The sequence below is a fragment of the Conger conger genome, chromosome 1 (genome assembly GCF_963514075.1).
Source record: "Conger conger chromosome 1, fConCon1.1, whole genome shotgun sequence".
In the NCBI taxonomy this organism is placed as follows: Eukaryota; Metazoa; Chordata; class Actinopteri; order Anguilliformes; family Congridae; genus Conger; species Conger conger.
Genome location: NC_083760.1, coordinates 65,097,154 through 65,118,944, shown reverse-complemented (window position 1 = coordinate 65,118,944; position 21,791 = coordinate 65,097,154). Strand labels below are relative to the sequence as shown.

General features: G+C 46.4%; 1 protein-coding gene across 2 annotated transcripts; it reads left to right on the top strand.

Moving 5' to 3' along the window:
- The first annotated feature begins 1,821 nt into the window (after positions 1-1,821).
- Positions 1,822-21,461, top strand: LOC133127928 (catenin beta-1). Of its 2 annotated transcripts, none has more exons than XM_061241070.1 (16): positions 1,822-1,991; positions 10,464-10,514; positions 12,432-12,656; positions 13,267-13,520; positions 14,030-14,268; positions 14,961-15,162; positions 15,245-15,389; positions 15,857-15,960; positions 16,707-17,045; positions 17,169-17,327; positions 17,825-17,944; positions 18,040-18,190; positions 18,985-19,106; positions 19,281-19,341; positions 19,530-19,750; positions 20,685-21,461. In XM_061241070.1, exons 2-15 carry the CDS (start codon positions 10,502-10,504, stop codon positions 19,733-19,735), a joined length of 2,340 nt encoding a protein of 779 aa, XP_061097054.1. In that variant the 5' UTR covers positions 1,822-1,991; positions 10,464-10,501; the 3' UTR covers positions 19,736-19,750; positions 20,685-21,461. The 2 variants fall into 2 exon arrangements, with proteins under 2 accessions (XP_061097054.1, XP_061097045.1); XM_061241061.1 differs by having other exon boundaries at positions 13,264-13,520.
- The last annotated feature ends 330 nt before the right edge of the window (positions 21,462-21,791 follow it).

The window sequence follows — 21,791 nt, the reverse complement described above, 5'->3', positions numbered from 1 at the left end:
AATACTGGAAACGTTTTTTAATATCTCGAGCATGCCTATCATGTTCATTATGGTGGGATTTTTAGATTTCATTATGCTATTTATTGGCTGGAACACCCAACATCCATTAATACATTTATTGGATTCAATCAATTTATTGGATTAGAAAATCATTCATAACCATTGTCATGTAGAGTCAATTTGATGCAACACTATTAAGCAGTATACTTTGATATATCTGAAATAGGATCTTTATTATTGTATTAAAGACAGTTATGACAGTTTATATGCTGAATATTACCTTCGGGTTATGTGAGAACCTTTGTGAATGTGTATAGCCTTTTTCTTGTGTGAAAGACTTTCCCATGGACATTAACTGAATATTCATACTATTCTCAGGATTTATATATTTGGCTTATGCTTTGGAGAACTGTACTTTACTGCATGGTGAGAATATGTCAACATGTGGGACCAGAGAACCTTAATTTAAATTAATACATCAAACATTACTTAATATGTCACTAATAAAGGAAGCATCAGTAACCTTCGTGGAGTGCATGAAATAATACAATTAGAAATACAATAAAAACCCAAAGTTATATAATGATATCTATAATATCTAGTTCTAGCTCTAGTTATGCTGTAATTATCAGTTAAGAGGAGGAGGACCGTATGAGACAAATTGCTAATGTGTTCTTGGAAGACAAAAGAAAGGGGGAAAAAAAGAAAATTAGAACTAATTGCCAGTAATTAAGAAGAGTTCGTTAATAGCTGGGACAGATTTACCTTTTTCCATTTAGTTAAAGAAAACCAAGTGGCTTTTCACACTGTCTGCATGGGCATGAATGAGAAGAAGAGAAACTGTACACGGGGTCTGAAGAATGAACATCATATCGCCCCCCATAGCCATCAGCATGCCCATGTCTCCTTCTGTTCTAAATATAGAGGACTCAAGAAGGCACTACAGAATACCATATCCCCCTCTTACAATTTCCATAGGCTATACGTGGATATGCAAAGAATGTACATGCAATTTCCACATTCCTTAAAAAAATTTTTGCACATCAGAACATGTGTCCAGTGTGGTGATAGTTTTTCAAAGGATGAAAAAACAGTTGAGGTGAATAGCTCAGTCAAACCTTCGAACACATTAAATCCAACAACAGATCTCCGTGTCACAAAGGGCCTACAGCTTTCAGTGCAAATTCAATGAGCAATCCACAATGCTCCATAATTAATTTTGACTTGTATTTTTAACAGAGTAATCGAACTCGAGACATATACCTATTTTTAATAAGAAAACAGATGTGACCCCACAATAAATAAATAAAACGTGTCAAGAACAAATAAATGTTGTTAATTGCTGTGGACTGTTTCAAAAGGAGTATTTTCCCCAAAGTCATTATACAACAGACTACTGCTACTAAAACGGAAGCAGCACAGCACACTTAAGTCACAGCACAAAGACACTGTCCAAACCTAACCTCGGACCCACGCAGTTCACCAACACATCCCGCACCTTTCCCCGGCCTCGCTCCGCTCCCCACATCCTTCTCAGAAAAACACTCACATTCCAACCTAATGAATAGCCTAGATATCGTCATCACCGCATCAAATATATTCATACGCGCACTCCAAATTCAAACAAACTTTTTATCGTTGTAAGCGAATACTAGTGCAGTTTATAATTACTGGTTTTATTTGATATGTTCGCATCAAAACAGATTCATCAGTAATTTCAGGTTATATAAAGGTCTATCCATATATATGGTATCTATTTTTCCTAACAGCGGAGGAATACACTGACCACATAGTTGGTATAAGAAGTCTCACTCGCGAGGACGCCATTTTGATTCTCCCCATTTCCTGTGAGATCGCAGTGAACATATCTTGGTGGAGGGAGTGTAGTTTTTGATTTCCAAAGGGAGGGTTACACATTTCTGTCAGGTACTCTCCGCAACATTGGTTAAACATCATTGACAAGGAAGACGGAGATATCGCTTTTGTCTCAGGTATGTTGGGTCTTCCATAGAAATCTCGTCTCCATAGGTTTTTCCTACCAGTGCTGTTGGATGGAAAACTGATATTCATTTTATGTGGACTGAGGGGTAACGCTTCTTAAAGCTAGTAACAGTTATTTCTGCAGGTCAAGTTGTTTCTTTAATTTGAATAATTTATATCAGATTATAGGCTTCTTCACTATAATTATAGTTAACCGTAACATTTTAAAACCTAAAGTTCGCTGGCTCCTGTCTATCGCCAGCAGGGCAGAGCTCGGGACCCTTACTACGTTAACTGTTTGCTATCTAAATAGGATCCGTCCGCTAACGTTAGCAACTTAGCTGACTGGCTAACGATTGGATTTTGTCGGAATGGGATGTTGTTAGATTTTGGTAAAATATGATTAGCTAATTCGATATTAACAGTTGGCTTAAAGTAGCGAGTGCAGATTTGCTATAATGTCGATAGCTGCTAAATAAACAAGCTATACACTACATGGTGCTAGCTAGCTAATTAAATCAAACAAAATGTATTGAACTCGCGAACCTACATTACTGTTACACGTTAGGCATTGGCTCTTTGCAGCGTTGCATTTAGTGCCTGTTCAGCTCATATGTTGCCCAGGCCCTGGTCACATTTTACAACTACAGCTAAGAATGTGTGCGGCCAACTGGGCTACAGACAGTGTGGACTATAGCTATAGCTAATGCTAGCTGGCTTGTATTTGATCAACGTTGGATAGCTACACACGGTTGTTAACATGCTGCTTGCTTGTTAAAACGCTTAAGTTAAGTGGTTAAAACTTTGATTGCTCGACTTGGTATTCCAGCACTTTCCATTGGACAGGAATAAATCCCTTGTTTTTCTCCTCCTTCCCACCCAAACAAAGGCCCAAGTCCCGACGAATTCCTCAGCCGTTGTGATTCAAAGGAAGTTGAGGAGGAGTCGAGGTGAAACCCGAGTCATGTTTGCTATGCTAGATGGAGCAGTGGAAAGCCAAGCTGTGAAATCGCGACCTGCTTGTGGGGGCGGGGAGGTGGTGGCTGCCTTTGATCTTCCCTAAAGCTCGATACACTAAATAATATAGAGGCTGCCCTGGAAATACCCGTGTACACTGTACTCCCCCCTCCTCCGAACAGCCGGCGAGCACTTGACGCATAGTGGTAACGCAATTCGCAGTGGCGAGGAACGCTTCCTAAACCGTGGGCAAGTTGGAAAATTTGAATGGGCTAGTATTCGGTGTTACCTTTTTCACTTATGACTTAATTACCAGCCTTGCATGTAAAACGTGATTAAATGGCAATAAGTGTTTTCGACTCGGTTGTTCCGTCGCTGAGGTGAAATTAGTTGAATATTATATTATGCTGTGTTCTTATTGATGGTGGAAGGTAACGTTGCCGTTATAGACATGCGCCTCCCATGCAATTAAATGCCACATCCGTGCGCGATCTGTTAAGGCAGAATGTCAAGGCATTAAAACTCTGCGTTACTGACTTTTCGTCATTGCACGGAAATTTTTTTTGTGATGCGATTTATTCACTGGGTTCATTCATATATATTCATAAGCCACTGTACTCCTGAGATGATTTTGTGTTTCGGAAAATGTTTTGCATTTAGACGGCAATGTTTGCCTCAGTGGCAATGCATGTGCCCGCGCTTGTACTCCCGAAAGCGCCTGTGGTCATGTTTCACTATTGGGGTGAATAAACAAACACACGTTGATTCACCTTCAAGGAGTAATATATCCAAATAGTCAGTGTTTAAGGATTTTGGGAAGTTTGCTAATTGCATGATCTGGTTCTATATCCAGAGACTGGGAAGTGTGTGTTAGTTCATCCCACCCATACTTGGATATTGTAAAGGAATGCCTATTTCCAGCGATGGCTGTTCGTTTTAGAATTTGGATTAGGACAATGTACGTGATCTTGAGTTTTTTGTGTTACCTTCACTCTCCAGTGGAACCGTAGCTTTGTAATATGATTAGTACGAACCATATCCAAACTGCCTCTGCCAGTATGATGTTTCTTCTTGGTTTATAAATCCAGATTTGTCTGCACCTCAACAATGGCCAACAAATGGCCTATGTCTTTCATATAAATAACTTGTATGGGAGATCTCTGGTTTAACTGTTACTCAAATGTTATATCTTCTAGTTCTTCTGTTTTTTCATTTAAAAGCTTTTTTCAACTTGGTTTCTGATCTCAAGTTTAGCATTTTAACTCAGGTGGGGGAAGCTGTGCAGGGATGGGGGCTGTAACCTGGCAATACTTTTACATCTAAGTTCTTTTTGTTTTTGTTAATTAATTTTTAAAATAATCCACAAAAACCTTTGACACAACGCTGAATAATTGAAGGACCTGAACAAGCTTCCCAGTATCTCAGGTTTTTGTTTGGCTTTAAGGCCAACCCACCCACAAAACATTCAAATAAATATGTTCAGAGAAGGAAAGAAGTTCATTTACCTGCAACAGCTGCACTTTTCCCAATCTTTCCCCTAAATCAGCAGCTCTCTCAAACATGGACACTTTTGGAATTATGTTCTTACATTTTATTATAGGGATTAATAATACATTCTTTTTGTAATCACACATAGATTGGTTCAGTTTACTGTTGCAGTCATTGTCTACAATCACGCCTCCTGAGGTATTTGTCAAATGAGATATAATTGCAGCGTTCTGCTCCTTTTTTTAGCTCTTGTGTCCTGTATGTGTGTACAGAATGCAGCTTACTGCTGTAGTCTCTGGATAGATTTATCCCTGTTCTCTCTCCATTGGCACTGATGGACTGGAGGCGGGTTGATCCCCAGGTAGATGTGCCTTCGGTTTGATACCCTCTTGATATCCTTTTTCAGGGCCGTCCATTTTTGGAGTCTTAATGTGAAGATCTCTGGAGCCATTGATTGGACTACTGAGGCTGCTCATGTTTGGGCTGTGTTGTCCATTTAGAATCTAGTGCTACTTACTGTTTTTAACAAATAAGTGTGCATTTATTAGAACTATGATTGTTTGTTTTTATGCACCTAAAATCGTTTTCATATTATTCATTTGTATAAAAATTTAAATATTACAATTGTTTTGGGTTTACTCATTAGATTTTCATCAGTGCACTTGAGCAGGTTGCTGAATTTATAGAGCATTTTATTTTTAGTAATTAATGTGACTGATTTTATAAAAAAATAAATAAAAAAAATTGCAATTATTTTATTTAGGTTACTATTCATAAAGGAGTACTTTGGAAATCAGAATTTTTCTTTGTTTAATGAAGTTAACCTTGTTTCAGGAGGCGAAGGATAAACTGGGTAAGAATGAACATGTAACCTATATTAGAATATGAATGTCCAGTAATCACTTAAATAATGACTAATTTGTTTAATTAATTTTGCTGTATTGCTGAGATTCCAGTGAAAAATATGAACATGTGGGTGTTATTGAGGATATTTTTTTCAGTGTGGTTTGGTCTTCGCTCCTTCTGGTTTAGTGTCTGAACATGGGGCTGGAAGAATACATAGTAAAAGTAGACCCATTCTGAGCCATTTTAATTGGTTTGCCTTATAATGTGCACACTTTGTTTTAAAGCAGAAGCAGTTCTGTGCAGTCAGGCAGTGTCGTGCCATGAGGTTTTAGGCTTTTGTTACTCGGTTGACTTCTCGATTTAATTTGTTTTTGAATGCTAAAGTCACAGTCGACTGCCCTGATTTAGCTCAATCTTCACTAACAATACACCCTGGACAGATGTTCCTTAACATTTGAAACGGGTTGTCTGAATAACATCAGACCGTTATTGAAATTCCCACGGTGGTGGGCTGGGAAATCCAGCTGGACTGCGGCTTTTCTGGATCAGCGGCTGGAGCAGACGGCGCGCTGAGGAAAAAATCTTGATTCCTGCCGTGCATTTTCCATCATAACAGAATGCTATAACTCCAACTTACTACATTTAGCAAATTAGCTTGGTGTGAACATTCATCCATTGCGATTTCAGCGACTATACGAATAAGCCGATGAATGCTGGTAGCAGTGCCTCCTCTCAGTGGAACTTGCACATCTGGTGCGGTGTCTTGGTTAGACACCGACCCTTCATTACGTCTGGCTGAGGGAGGCCCTTGTCCAAGGCGGCTTGTGCGCAGTATGTTTTATGCATCAGGCTGTGCGTTTGTGCAGCTGTTCATACTGGAGCAGGGTAGATGCTCATGCACTTAAACCTGCAGCCTTTTGGTTACAAGCGTTTCACCGTATGACTGCTGCCACTGACTGGTTAAATTGGAGAATTCAAGCTGAGAATTTGTCGCAGCTGGGGAACTGGACAGGAGTAAATCCTGTCTTGGTTGGCTAGTAGAGTTGGTTGATCACACTCAGCGTAGGGTGTGTGTGTGTGTGTGAGGGTTCACGTGGTGTATTATATGCTGTAGCTTGTGGAGTAAAATCCTGGCAGTTTGCTGTTAGGGCCCTTTATGCTGACAAACCACATTCTGCTGTTGCCATGGTCACGGGGCGCTGTCTGGATGACCTCACTGAGTTCAGTGTCTGGGTATCCTAGCTGCTTGGGGTGCTGAATGGTTGTCACGATACCCCCGGAATGTGCAGCTGTTCTAGTGCATTCCATGTGGAGTAAGGTTTTTAGTGGGGCCTTGCTCGTCGGTCCAGTTTAAGCAAGCTCAGACTAATGTTGACAATCATTTAATCTAGATTTTTCTTACATTCCACTTATGGGGTACTCTATTGGGAACTAGAACAAACAGAGTGGTGTGGAAGGTGTTTGTCTGTCCTCTCCATAGCCCCAGGAAATCCCTGAAACTGGTGCTGTCTGCAGGCAACTGAATTGGTGCATGCTTTAATGGAGTCAGCAGGCGCATTGTTTTGCAGTGTTTCGTCTTGGTGTGGGGGGAGGGGGGGGGGGGTCACCCAGACATTTGACTTGGGGAGGGGGGTCAGTGGTCATTTCAGAGTTGAATCAACAGGCTTATAAATGGAGGATTTGCCCATGTAAAAACCACTGGCTCTGTGGTAGTGTGTAGCTTCCCCAGCAAGTCCCAGCGGTCCTTTTCTCCTCGGCCCTCTGCTCAAATATCTACCGCCAATAACACAATTGCAATGCTGCCCTGAGATTGGATTTATTTAGCTGACACTTTTCCCCAAAGCAACTTTGTTAATCTGGCTAAGTAAGGGACAGTTCTCCCAAGAGCAATGCTGGGTTAAGGGCCTTGCTCAAGAGCCCCACAGATCTTATCGTGGCTACACCGGGATTGAACCACAGACCATCTGGGTCCAAGGCAGGCCACAGCTCTGCCCACACCTTCCTGGGTTAGTGTTTTAGCAGCCGCTCAGCGCGGTTCAAAGGAGTGATGCATGCTGAAGGGCTGTGAGCTGCAGCTTTAATTGGTAAAAGTGGAAATTAAGAACATTGTCCCAAATGCCGAGTTGGGTTAGGGGGGCTATGCAGCCATCAGCTGCAGGGATGCAGTGTGAAGCTCTGTAGAGAAACGTGGAATGGTGGGGAGCTCCTTTAGATTTCTGTTATGAAAATATACATTTATTTGTATATAGCAGGCTAAATTTATGAAAGTCTTTAAGTTTTAGTTGGTCATTGTTGAAGATCAAGTGATGTAAACTTGGGCATCTATATTATAATATGTGGAATGTGTGGCTATTTTGTATGTCCACTTATTTTCTGTTCTCATTTTATCCCTCAAAAAAACAGAGCACAACTAGGAAGCCATATACTTCAATGACAACTATGTTGCAACAACTAAGCATCATCATAGAAGCCTTAATTCATCCAAGATAAGCCCCCTAGACTAGGCCAATGCCTCGATGTGTTTGCATCATTGCATGAGTAAATTTTGCGAAGTTTCTGAAGTTGCTATTTGGGCAACACCACTAATACATCAGCCTTTTCAATTGCAGAGAAGTTTGAGTTATGAGGAACCTGTTCTTTCTGCAAAAATAATTATACTCGTTCGTCAAACTGCAGGCAGTCCTGTGCAGAGAATGGAGAATGAACAGAAGTGGAGTAACTTCAGTGTTGAGACTTGCTAATGTCCTATTCTACCTTGCGTGATTTTTCTGTATGTCTTGACACTTGCTGTTGGATGCTTTGTTTTTAAATGAGTGTGCGGCTAAATTTCTGCACAGCATCCAAATGCGCTGACCTAAATAACTGACCTAAACAGCCTGTCGGTCTTGAAGGTCCAGGGAGCCTACTGCCCCTAGAGGCTGCTAGCTGTAACGTTGAATAATTTAGTGAATTTCTGAAAGAAAAGTTTCAGGTCACATTTTGCTCTTCATTTTGTTGGAAACATAAGAATTGAATCCTGAGTTTTCCTCCATGTTTTTGAAACACTGCTACAACACTACTCTGGCTGGGATTGATGCTAAATGCTGGTTTGAGGTTGAATCAGACCTGCATTGCGAACTTGAATTGCAGCAGTGTTGTAACTGCAGAAGGCCTTGTGTTTTTTGTATGTTTTTAAGGCCCGATGTCACACCAGTTGAATAACACACCGATGTGGACTGAAATTTATTTATTTTAATTTTTGTTTCTTTTTAGCACTTAATTGTCCATACAAGACGAGCACTCTTAAACTAATTAAAAAAGTAAAAAAATAAGAAAATAACTAACCTTAGGTAAAGTATAAAAATTTGTTGTGTTTTGAATTCCCTTCCAACGCTCTGAATGTCTCAGCATTCTGGAAGCCCTCAGATCCGCAGTGTTAGATTCCGTAGCAACGCGCACAGTCCGTCTAGCAGCACGTACTATCAGAGCTCTTCCCACCAGCACCTTCATTTGTGAAGAAGCGTGAATAAAGCGCAATCTCCTGGCCGTTTCATCAGCACCCCTCCCAACAGTAAACGCATAAAGCACCATTAACGCGCCCCGCGCCGCTTTCATGCCGCTGCGTCTGTGATATTAGCGTTTCTCACTTTTCTCCAGCTGCGCTGAATTGATGGTATTAAAAATGGCCGACGTGCCAGTTGGCCGACCTGGAGCCGCGGTTCTGGCTCCGGAGCGGCAGATGTTCCGCGGTGCCGGGAGTGGGAGCGGCGCGTGGGATTGGGAGAGCGAGCCGCTGACCCGCTCGGGCGTCTTGAGCCGCCGCGCTTTCCCCCCGTTTGCTTATTTAAAGAGCGCTCTGCATGTCAAACGCCGACAAATTAGTGCAGTTCGGAGAAGCCATCCGCCGTATCTGGGCCCGTGTTTTCAGCTGCTTAATATTGGGTTATTATGTTCTGTAATTTTATACTTTTGTTTTCCCTCTTTCATTTTATGTATACACCCCTGGCGTTTCCAAACCTCTCCTGCACATTGATGAAGTATTTGTTGTGTAGAATTGTCCTGAATTGTACGTTTGTGGAAAACATTAAAATAAAAGAAATATATTTTGGACTGCAAACTGTAGGCTAAATGTATGAGGTTGAGAACTGCTCTGTAAACTGACACACTTCGACTAACGTACTTCAAAATCAGTATGTTGAGGTTATTATAAATAAATGTATGCTGGCCCCCAACATGCACGTGTGCCCCACCCCTGAACCCACAGAGCTCTACACTAGGCATTTTTCCAGTTGAAAGATTTAGGGGCACGCTAATGAATTCAAATTAGTTGATGTGCTCCAAAATAATTTTTCCATTTGGCTCATCAATTCAGTCAATCAGTTATTACTCCTAAAATGGGAGCACTGTAGAGACCTGACCCCACCCCAGATGAGCCATTAAGGGGCAGGGCTGTGGCTCTGCAGGTAGCGTCATTGCAGCTGTCAAGTGAGCTGTCCCTGCTATATTCAGAGTTAACAAGCGTCCTATGACTGTCTGTTCTGTGTCAGTTGAAGGGTTGGTGCAGCTATCTTCTGTATCGGGCTGTTTAATGTCAAGAGGGAAGGTTATATTGGCTGTAGTGGTTTGATGTGCTGGGTCTGCTTTTGAAATGAATTTGTCTGCTTGCTGTCATATTTTGGCAGGCTACACCTCGTACTTAGCCCAACCGCTGCCGAAAGCTCAAATCCACCCATAGCCCACCAAAATACAAGTTTGTAACCTCCTGGAACCCTCCCCCATCTGTATACTGAGCGCACTGAGCCCAGCTCTGACCCGGCACGGTGTGTAAACCCAGGTCTGTGGAAGGGAAGAGGGGAGCGGGGCTTCTCACACTGACTGACAGAACGTCAACAGTGCCCAGCAACAAGAGCTGATTGCCCTCATTCTCTCCCCAGGCCTCACTGTCTTGCTAACAAAATGTCCTCACAATACTGGTGAAATGTGTTGTCAGTGTTGGAACATCGGCACTACAAGGAAGCAACATTGTGAGGACATTTTGTGTTAGCCGGGTAATGGCTGTAAATATGCCGTCCACTGATTGGTTAATCTGTGAAGTTCTGTTCTCACCGGCTGCAGTTTGGACTGACTCCTGCAGGCGAGGCGCGGGTTCTAGGTGGGACATACGGGTTGGTGAATGTTTGGCTAACCTGCCCGTTTCTCTCTCTCTTTTGCAGATTAGGAAGCTGTTCAGACTGAGGGATTTCAGAGGAACATGGCGACCCAGTGTAAGTGCTTCTGCTCCGTGACGCGTGTCTGAGAGGGAATGAGTCATTGAAGTCTCCGTAGTCTCATAGATAAGATTCATAGATAAAGGCACATTTAGTGCCCAGTCCTCTGAGAAGCCAGTCTGTGAATTTAAAAAAAGGTCTCATTTTTTTCTTTCAAAGGTTTTAAAGAAATCATTTTGATTTCTTTTTTTTTTTTTTTTTTGCCCAGGAGTTCTCTTAACTGGGAGGAAAAATGGTTTAGTTGAGGTCAGTGGTTCTTTCATATCCACTGTAGAAGAGCTGCCTATGTTCAGACGTCTTTCCTGGTAGTCACACTCGTCTATCTCACTTTGTGTGCGTCATGAGAGCCGCAGTATAGTTTCTTCTCAGGTAATCATTTGTCCTCCCCCTTAACTGCATTTAGACGGTTTCATTTTGCCGTTGTCCTCGGTGTTCTTTTTTGAAATTGTTTTTCCGAGCAGATGTACAGACACGCTGGGTGTTTCATCACTCTGTTCATGATAACCACTCTCCTCGCTCAGCTCTGTAGGGGAGCTTTCTGTCGAACATGGAGAAGACACTGGAGCTTTCTTCTGCTCTTCCTTCTCGCACACTCAAAACACGCACGCATGCACGCACACTCACACATGCCCACACACTCACATATGCACACATGCACACACACTCACACATGCACACACACTCACACATGCACACACACTCACACATGCACACACACTCACACATGGACACACACTCACACATGCACACACACTCACACATGCACACATGCACACACACTCACATATGCACACATGCACACACACTCACATATGCACACGCACACACACTCACACATGCACACACACTCACACACTCACACATGCACACACACTCACACATGCACACACACTCACACATGCACACACACTCACACATGCACACACACTCACACATGCACACACACTCACACATGCACACACACTCACACATGCACACATGCACACACACTCACATATGCACACATGCACACATGCACACACGCTCACACATGCACACACACTCACACATGCACACATGCACACACATGCACACATGCACACACATGCACATGCACACACACTCACATATGCACACTCACATTCACATATGCACACACGCGCACATATACACACACACACTCACAGATGCACACATACACACACACACACACACACACACACACACACACACTCACAGATGCACACATGTGCACGCATGGTGGAAATAAGAGGCTGCCTCAAGCTATGTATTGAACGTGCAAGCCTGCCCTGCAAACTATTCATCCTTAGTCCTAAGCCTGCATCACACTGCACTGTCTTACTCTACATCTTTTACCTTCCACCTGTCAGGTGGCTAATATCATATTTCATAATCTAGGGCTGTGCAGTAATTAATTTTGTCACGCCCTCAATTGCTGTTCATTTCATTACTGCGGTGTATATTGGATTTTATGGTGTGGTTCTCTCTGGAGCAGCTCGCATGATTCAGTTCATGGTGCATCAGTGTAGCCTGCTTCAGTCTGGCTTGGTTTAGTCTTATTCTACACGTACACATGCAGTGCTGCCATGGTGGTAATGCTGGTGTTTCAAGGCCTGATAGCTGTCTGTGCCTGCCACTGTTTGCTGGCTTGTGTCCGGTCCCTCTGACTTGTGTCCGGTCCCTCTGACTTGTGTCCGGTCCCTCTGACTTGTGTCCGGTCCCTCTGACTTGTGTCCGGTCCCTCTGACTTTTTTTGTTATATTCTGTCTGTCTGCTCTGCGTGTATCATGTCTGCTCTGCGTGTATCATGTCTGCTCTGCGTGTATCATGTCTGCTCTGCGTGTATCATGTCTGCTCTGCGTGTATCATGTCTGCTCTGCGTCTGTATGCTCATTAGTCTTCGTTTCCCTGCAGCTGATCTGATGGAGCTGGACATGGCCATGGAGCCGGACCGTAAGGCGGCAGTGAGCCACTGGCAGCAGCAGTCGTACCTGGACTCAGGCATCCACTCCGGGGCCACCACCACCGCCCCCTCCCTGAGCGGCAAGGGCAACCCCGAGGAGGAAGACGTGGACAACCAGGTCCTGTACGAGTGGGAGCAGGGCTTCTCCCAGTCCTTCAGCCAGGACCAGGTCACAGGTAGGTCTGCTGTGCTGAGCAGTCAGGAGAGGCGTGCAAACAGCGGCCCAAAGCCACGTTATCATGCACTGCAAAGCCACGTTATCATGCACTGCAAAGCCACGTTATCATGCACTGCAAAGCCACGTTTTCATGCACTGCCACTTGTTCCTTGCTCCTGTATTTGCATTTTCTCTCTTAATTGGATGGGGGTCATTGTCATACCATTTTCAAAAGAATGCAGTTTTTATAGGAAATGTTAATGTGGTGGGAAAATACGAATGATGCACTTGTGTGTAATGATGTTGTCAGTAGTATTTGATTCTAGTTTTTCCATTTCTGTTAATGAATTCCAAGTACATCTAATGTTCTGGTGCTAGATGCTGTCTAGCTTTTACGTAAACTGAGCGTTAGGTGCACTTTAGCGGTTGGGAGAGGTGAGCATTTCTGTTCTCACCATTGTTATGTAAAGCAGTTTTAATGAGCATGTGTCTTTTGGTTTATTCTTTATTGTGTGAAAGGCTGTCATAGCTCCCAGCTGTTACTGGTAGTATACTGTATGCTGGATACTGAGCGGCGCTGTGTAAGGTGTGTGGAAGCCCTCTCAGCCTGGCTGTCCCGTGTCCAGCAGACATTGACGGACAGTACGCCATGACCCGGGCGCAGAGGGTGCGGGCGGCCATGTTCCCGGAGACGCTGGACGAGGGCATGCAGATCCCCTCCACGCAGTTCGACGGGGCGCACCCCACCAACGTGCAGCGTCTGGCCGAGCCCTCCCAGATGCTGAAGCACGCCGTGGTCAACCTCATCAACTACCAGGACGACGCCGAGCTGGCCACACGCGCTATACCTGAGCTCACCAAGCTGCTCAACGACGAGGACCAGGTACACTCACGCACACGCTCACGCACACGCTCACGCACACGCTCACGCACACGCTCACGCACACGCTCACGCACACGCTCACGCACACTCTCACGCACACGCTCACGCACACGCTCACGCACACTCTCACGCACACTCTCACGCACACTCACGCACACGCTCACGCACACTCTCACGCACACTCACGCACACGCTCACGCACACTCTCACGCTCACGCACACTCTCACACACACTCTCACACACACTCTCACACACACTCTCACACACACACACACTCACACACACTCACACACACTCACACACACTCACACACATGCTATCCCTGAGCTGACTAAACTCCTGTACAATGTATAATGGACACACTTACACAAACCTACTCAAAACACACAGAAAGGCAGACCGATATGCAGAGACTGTCTCTCAGAAAGATGCATGCAGGCACACACACAGGCTGACCCCGCTCCCTGCTCTGCGTAAAGCCCTGAGCCCTCCTCTCTGCTGCCCCCAGGTGGTGGTGAACAAGGCGGCGGTGATGGTGCACCAGCTGTCCAAGAAGGAGGCGTCCCGCCACGCCATCATGCGCTCGCCCCAGATGGTGTCGGCCATCGTGCGCACCATGCAGAACACCAACGACGTGGAGACGGCCCGCTGCACCGCCGGCACCCTGCACAACCTGTCCCACCACCGCGAGGGCCTGCTCGCCATCTTCAAGTCCGGCGGCATCCCCGCCCTCGTCAAAATGCTGGGGTGAGCGCCGAACAGCCGGCTACCCGCCTCCCAGGGCTGCTTTCAGCCATAGCCTTCGTCCACCACCACCAGCACCCCCAGCCTGCTGCTTTTCTCCCCTGGCTGGCTGCTCAGAAGTGTAGGGAACCCCGAACAAACCTCCAGAAAAATGTGGCGTGCCCCTTTTCAGCTGCCCCGTTCGCTGCCCACATTTCTGACTCAGCCGGACTGTTCAGGTAGCAAGCTGAGGAGTGAATATTCAGTGGCTCCGTTTCGCAGCGCAGAATTCAAATACATTAACCAAAACATTAAAATGGCAGTTTAAGTATTCATGGAGTGTTTGCATAAAATAGCAGGTAATGATGACAGTAATGTTCCATGCCTGACAGTGCAAATGAATGCAGGTATTTTTGTAGCGAGTCATTATTTAGACAAGAAGTACTGCAGAGGGTCACAGCTTGTCTTTTTCTGCTGGGGTGGGTGGTACAGATCTCGGGAGCCGTAGAATATTAAAACATGAAATGAATTGATACAGACACCTTTTAGTCTTCCTGCATCCAGAGCTGCTTTAAATTCTCACGGCTGGGGAATGTGCTGGCACTTGGAATGTACTTTGGCCAGATGGCCGCATATTTTGAGGCATGCCCTGCCATCCTGTCTGGAGGGGATATGCTCCAGGAAGAGCCGTGTGAACGGTGCCATTATTTCCTCAGGTCTCCAGTGGACTCGGTGCTGTTCTACGCCATCACCACCCTGCACAATCTCCTGCTGCACCAGGAGGGAGCCAAAATGGCCGTGCGCCTGGCAGGGGGCCTGCAGAAAATGGTGGCCCTGCTCAACAAGACCAACGTCAAATTCCTGGCCATCACCACGGACTGTCTACAGATCCTGGCCTACGGCAACCAGGAGAGCAAAGTAAGGGCTGGCCAGGCGGATGTTTCTGCCCTCTGAGCTGAGGAGCCCTGCCTGGTGTCTGACTGTTCTCTCTCCCTCACAGCTCATCATCCTGGCCAGCGGCGGGCCCCAGGCTCTGGTGAACATCATGAGGACCTACACGTACGAGAAGCTGCTGTGGACCACCAGCCGAGTGCTCAAAGTGCTGTCTGTGTGCTCCAGTAACAAGCCTGCCATTGTAGAGGCTGGTACGTTCAGTCACCTCTCTCAACAACTGGACCTAACCGCTGAAACTCGCGTCTCACTGTACTCTCCTGCCTGTACCCTAAATCTTACACTGTGCTCTCCTGTCTGTGCCCTAAATCTCTCACTGCACTCTCCTGCCTGTACCCTAAATCTCACACTGCACTCTCCTGCCTGTACCCTAAATCTTACACTGCGCTCTCCTGTCTGTGCCCTAAATCTCACACTGCACTCTCCTGCCTGTACCCTAAATCTCACACTGCACTCTCCTGCCTGTACCCTAAATCTCTCACTGCACTCTCCTGCCTGTACCCTAAATCTCTCACTGCACTCTCCTGCCTGTACCCTAAATCTCTCACTGCACTCTCCTGCCTGTACCCTAAATCTCTCACTGCACTCTCCTGCCTGTACCCTAAATCTCTTACTGCACACGCTTGTATGTACCCTAAATCTCTCGTGTTTGTGTGTGAAGGTGGAATGCAGGCTTTAGGACTGCACCTCACAGACCCCAGCCAGCGGCTTGTGCAGAACTGCCTGTGGACCCTCAGAAACCTGTCAGATGCCGCCACCAAGCAGGTACCGTCTCGCCTGAGCAAAGAGAAAATCTCCTGTCTCTCCACTTCTGTTTGCCCACCCTTAAGGCTGAGGAGAGACACTGCTGAAGTACATGGGCCTGTGTTAACAGAAGCATAAAATGGCACTTATTACCTGTCAAAACTGTGGGTGGAGGTTAATTCAGAGCCCTCCTCACTGCTAAACGAAGCCATGGAAGGGCTAATAGAGCCGCAGTCTTTAATCCTAAATCCCGGAAATAAGTTGGCGTTTTTGAGCCAACTCCCAATTTCAAAGGTTTTTTTATTTTTGGTTTCTTCTACGAATAGAGTTTGTGGTCAACGGCAGCATAAGAGTTTCACATTTTATTCAGCTGTGAATTGCAACACTTATGTGCTTTAAAATACTCAAGTTGCTAACATGATGCTATATTGAAATTGCAACTGTTGACTCTGCCAGCCCTCCACTCCAGTCATACTAGCCCGTCTGCTTTCGACTTTACCGTTGTTCCAATATCAGCTTTTTGGCAACTTTTTTAAACCACATGACACCTTGTATAATAAAACCTGAAACGCGAAGCTTACATTAACCGCAGACCTTATTTTCCTCAATCTTACTATCCTTATTGGAAACCTGTCGAGGGAATCAATGGTGGAAGAATTCTGGGTTGGCCTACAAAAAGCCTGCATCACCGCAGCTCTCACACTATCGTGCGGTGTTCGGAGAGGGGGTACGTGCCTTAGTTCCTGACTCGCTCCTCTCTCCCGCAGGAGGGCATGGAGGGGCTCCTGGGCACCCTGGTGCAGCTGCTGGGCTCGGACGACATCAACGTGGTGACGTGCGCCGCGGGCATCCTGTCCAACCTCACCTGCAACAACTACAAGAACAAGATGATGGTGTGCCAGGTGGGCGGCATCGAGGCGCTGGTGCGCACCGTGCTGAGGGCCGGCGACCGCGAAGACATCACCGAGCCCGCCGTCTGCGCCCTGCGCCACCTCACCAGCCGGCACCAGGACGCCGAGATGGCCCAGAATGCCGTGCGGCTGCACTACGGCCTGCCCGTGGTGGTGAAGCTCCTGCACCCGCCTTCCCACTGGCCTCTGATCAAGGTGAGCGTCGCTGTGCGACGCCCGTTCGTACGGACAGCCTTCAGTGTTCGGTCTTGCGCCGAGTTTAGTATGAAATCCGACGAGTGTTTTTGTCGCTGAGCCTCCCTTGTCGCGGTTCCCCAGGCGACGGTGGGTTTGATCAGGAACCTGGCGCTGTGCCCGGCCAATCACGCCCCTCTGCGGGAGCAGGGAGCCATCCCCCGGCTGGTGCAGCTGCTGGTGAGGGCGCACCAGGACACCCAGAGACGCACCTCCATGGGCGGCACGCAGCAGCAGTTTGTGGTGAGCGTCCGCCATTTTGTCTCAGCACCGCTGTGATGGGGGGCTGTTACAGGGAGCGTGTAGGGAGGTGTAGACCCATCTCTTCACACTACCTTCACTTCACTCCTCCATCTGTTAACACTTGTGTGTCACCTGCCTCAATCTTTTAGCCCTCTGGAATTTTGTACTTTATACTACTTTATACTTAGGACTACTGTACTCTTATATTTTACTTTATTTTAATCTAGGACTGTTGCATTTGTATTTATCTTGATACTTTGTATTATTTGTATTATCTTGTATTTGTTTACCTGGTCCTATTTCCCATGTGTACTAGACTTGATATTAATGGTTGTAGACCCACTGATTCTTTGTGAATTGTACCTAATCCAATTTGTTCTATAGTTGTTTGAATGACCTTCGCTATGCCCTTACTGTAGGCTGCTTTGGGTAAAAGTGTCTGCTGAATAAAATGTAGTAATAATAATAATAATAATAATGAGGTGTTTGGCCTGCAGGAGGGGGTCCGTATGGAGGAGATCGTGGAGGGCTGCACGGGGGCCCTGCACATTCTGGCCCGGGACGTCCACAACAGGATCGTGATCCGAGGCCTCAACACCATCCCGCTCTTCGTGCAGGTAGGAGCCGCCCGGGGGCTGGCAGTGTGATGGGCTCCGGGCGAGTCGGGTTGGGAGTTAACGTGTCCCCCCCTCTCTCTCTCTCTCTGCTGCAGCTGCTGTACTCGCCCATAGAGAACATCCAGCGCGTGGCGGCCGGCGTGCTGTGTGAGCTGGCCCAGGACAAGGAGGCGGCCGAGGCCATCGAGGCCGAGGGGGCCACCGCCCCGCTCACCGAGCTGCTGCACTCCCGCAACGAGGGCGTGGGTGAGTCTCTGCTCCTGCTGCGCACCCCCCCTGTGCTCCCCCTGAGCCTGCTCCCATCAGCACTTACATCAGTCAACCCCTTAGTGGACACAACACAATCAGTTTTTATTGTGTCGCTTGACAGTTTTGTGCTTCTGTGTGGACAGTTACTGGTATGTTCCTGAACTTGGTAGCCTGTGAACTACATAGGTAGCTAGCTGGCTAGCAGTTAGCATTCTAGTGAATTAGACTACATAGCGAACGTTAGCCAGCTTAGTAGGCACACTTCCAAACCTCGTGAAGTGACTAAGACATGCAGGTTGCTTTAAATGCACTGTGAAGATTTGATTGTGCTTACGCATGTAGCATACGATATTTGCCTGCTAAATAGTCTGGCAAGCTAGCTGGGTGGTAACACGGTAATTAAGTGTAATATTGAATAGAAGTGGAATTTCATTGACTTAGTCAATGTCTTCAGCCAGCAGGCTGGAAACGGGCGAGAATGTGCTACGTGAATAGGGGGTTGATGCATCACAGTGCCGATGGAACCAAAAATAGGGGCTGTGCAGTTCTGCAGAAACACTCAACCAATATGTGATTAATCCTGAGACCTATCCAGGATCAGTCTGCCTGATGCAGAAATCCTTAACTGTGATGTGAAGAACACAGAAGAACAGCGTAGAATTGCTTTTAACAATGCTAACGCTGATCCGGAATCAGTCTTTACAGCTCTTAACTGGGTGGCTTTAGCTCTGCTGACCCCAGGCTGCAGTGAAACGGTGACCGCTCGTTCTCACCCTGTCTGTCCTCTGCAGCCACGTATGCGGCCGCCGTGCTCTTCCGCATGTCTGAGGACAAGCCCCAGGACTACAAGAAGCGCCTCTCTGTGGAGCTCACCAGCTCCCTCTTCAGGACGGAGCCCATGACCTGGAACGAGGTGGGTCTGCTGTTTGTGTGCATTACAGCAATGGGTGATGTTAGTGTTGGGTTTGCTGCCACGCTAGCTACAGCGTGGTGAAAGGTGTCTTTTTATTCCTGCATTTTGTGCTCACAGCTCAGTGGCCCCCTGTTCCCATTGTAACACGATGCTTGTTCCTCCTCTGTCCCACAGACCGGAGATCTCGGCCTGGACATCGGTGCGCAGGGAGAGCCGCTCGGGTTCCGACAGGACGGTGAGTTCTAGCGGAGCGCTGCTGGCCTCAATCTGGCACTCACCCGTTAGTAACCACCGTACTCCAGTCAGGCTGCCTCCCTGCCTGCCTGTGTGACCCCCCCACTCTTCCCCTGGGGTTCAGGGTTTGAGCTGGGCCTGCTGCGTGTGCTCCTGTTTAACACCCTCGCCCCCTCGCTCTGTCCGCAGACCCCAGCTACCGCTCCTTCCACTCGGCCGGGTACGGCCAGGAGGGCATGGGTCTGGAGCCCATGATGGACCACGACATGGGCCACCACCCCGGAGCGGAGTACCCCGTGGACGGCCTGCCCGACCTGGGCCACGCCCAGGACCTGATCGAGGGCCTGCCCCCAGGGGACAGCAATCAGTTGGCCTGGTTCGACACCGATCTGTAAATATCTACTTTTTAGGTAAGGAGTCCAGAGGAAGGTCTTGGGTCGGTGCACGGTGCAGAAAGAGCACAGTGCTGTGTGCTGGTCGAGCCAGGCTTTTTGAAATGCCGTATGTGGTCATTCTGCAGTTGATATCTCGGGTGGATTGAGATTCAGCCTTAGTCTTGATGGATGTGTTAAACTCCTGTTTGCAATTAGTGCTCATTCCCCAACCTCTACAATGTATATTCAACCAAAGCAGAAGATTAAAATATGTGGGCCTGGACGATAAGTTTATACACTGCATAATCAGGCTACGATTGCAAAGTTATACAGAAATGTAAATGTGATGATGTTGGGTAGCTTTGTGCTACCTACCAGCATACCTGGATCAAGTATTCTCAAATAATTGGATTCAAATACTTTTCTATGCTTTACTGAGTTTGTCTGGTGTATTGGAAACTGAAATGCACGAAGAGTGCAAACCCCGCCGTCTGGTCCTTCTGTTTAGCTCAATTGCAGCAGACAAGGTCAGCCGGGCACAGAAAAGTGTTTGAATCTGAAACTATGAAGTATTTGACCCAGGTCTCCTTGCCAGGCAGTTTAAATGCTTGTCATGAAAATCCCTGGAGCAGTTTAGTGTAATGGGAGGGGGAATAGGGCCTGTACCCTCACAGGTAGTACACAGCTGCTGTACCCTTGAGCCAGGTCCTTACATAGCCAGCTGTATAAAGGGATGCTGTGTAAAGATGCTGAAAGTTGTGTAAGCCCCTCTGGGTTAGTGTGTGCTGAATGCCTCCCCGTCATGTAAACTTACTCACTGAAATAACGGTTAGACAGCTGGAATGTTGCCTCACCTTCTCAATGTGACCCGACAGACACTCGGTCCATGTAGGCGACTGACACAGTGTGACACCCTCGGACGGATTTGCCGCAGATTGAACCTAACCGTTCTCTTGTCTTGTCCCCACAGCTGTATCGTCTGAATGAACCTGCGTTGTGATTGGCCGGTAGAGTTGCAGAGCGTTGCGGAGAGGGGGTGGGCTGGTATCTCGGAAAGTGCCTGACACACTAACACAAGCTGAGTTTCCTATGGGAACAAGTTGAAGTAAAACTTTTTGTTCTGGTTCCTGTTGGTTGGAGATAAAACTGCGAAGGAAAAATTTGAGCGGATACATAAAGGAAGAATGCACAAGAGGAGGATCTAAAGGTGGAATCTCAAACCCTAGCCTTGCCTGTCTATTTTTTATTACATTTTATTTTTATGATTCTTCAATCACTGTAATGGTACAGATCTTAGCTTGCTTTGAAATGATACTCTAGTCTCTCTCTTTTTTTCTTTTTTGGCAGTAATTTGTATTCCTTTTAAGTCTCTCGTAGTGTTAAGTTATAGTGCTAATGCTCCATCAGTTTCTAAAATTTTAATCAATGGTGTAGAACACTAATAATGGGTTGAACTGTATTCTGAATAAAGTGTAACATTGTGTAGCTTTTGTATAAAACCCAGAATTGGAGAAGGTCCAGTATTTTAAATGATGTAATGGAAACTTGTTTCCTGTGTCATCAGCGATCCAAAAGGGTGGGGGCGGGTGAGGGTGCATCATGGGGGTGGGGGTTGAAATTATAATTTTTCTTTTTGTTTTTCTTTTTGCAATTACAGGTAGTTAAGAAACCCTTGAGTTGTAGCCTGCTGTGCTTATTGGAAACATGGTTATGACATGGCTAAACAATAAAATGGACTTTTATTTCACTTTGACCTGGTTTGTTTTATTAATAACATGGCATGTTGAAGACGGGGCATTCGTACCACTACTTGGAAGTGAAACTGAACATTGAGCTTGCCCATTACACTAGCAGTGCTCAGGATATGTAATTTGTATAGTTTCAGTAAACCGCCTGAATGCTCCTTTGACTGTGCACCCTGGCTTGGAGTGATTTCATGTAAACCGGGCCACTCAAATACTAATTTGAGAAAATCCTTATTCTAAGCCTTGAGTGAAACTCCACAGTATGGGGTTACTCCAGACGGTTCTCTCTGAAGTCAGGGTGGTGTTACACCCCTTTTCAGCCAGTCTTTTAG

Bases quoted from the DNA above. Each gene is read 5' to 3' on its own strand.
- LOC133127928 (XM_061241061.1), top strand. The intron at 12,657-13,263 runs GTAGGTCTGCTG...TCCCGTGTCCAG, and splicing joins CAGCCAGGACCAGGTCACAG to CAGACATTGACGGACAGTAC. The intron at 17,328-17,824 runs GTGAGCGTCCGC...TTTGGCCTGCAG, and splicing joins GCACGCAGCAGCAGTTTGTG to GAGGGGGTCCGTATGGAGGA.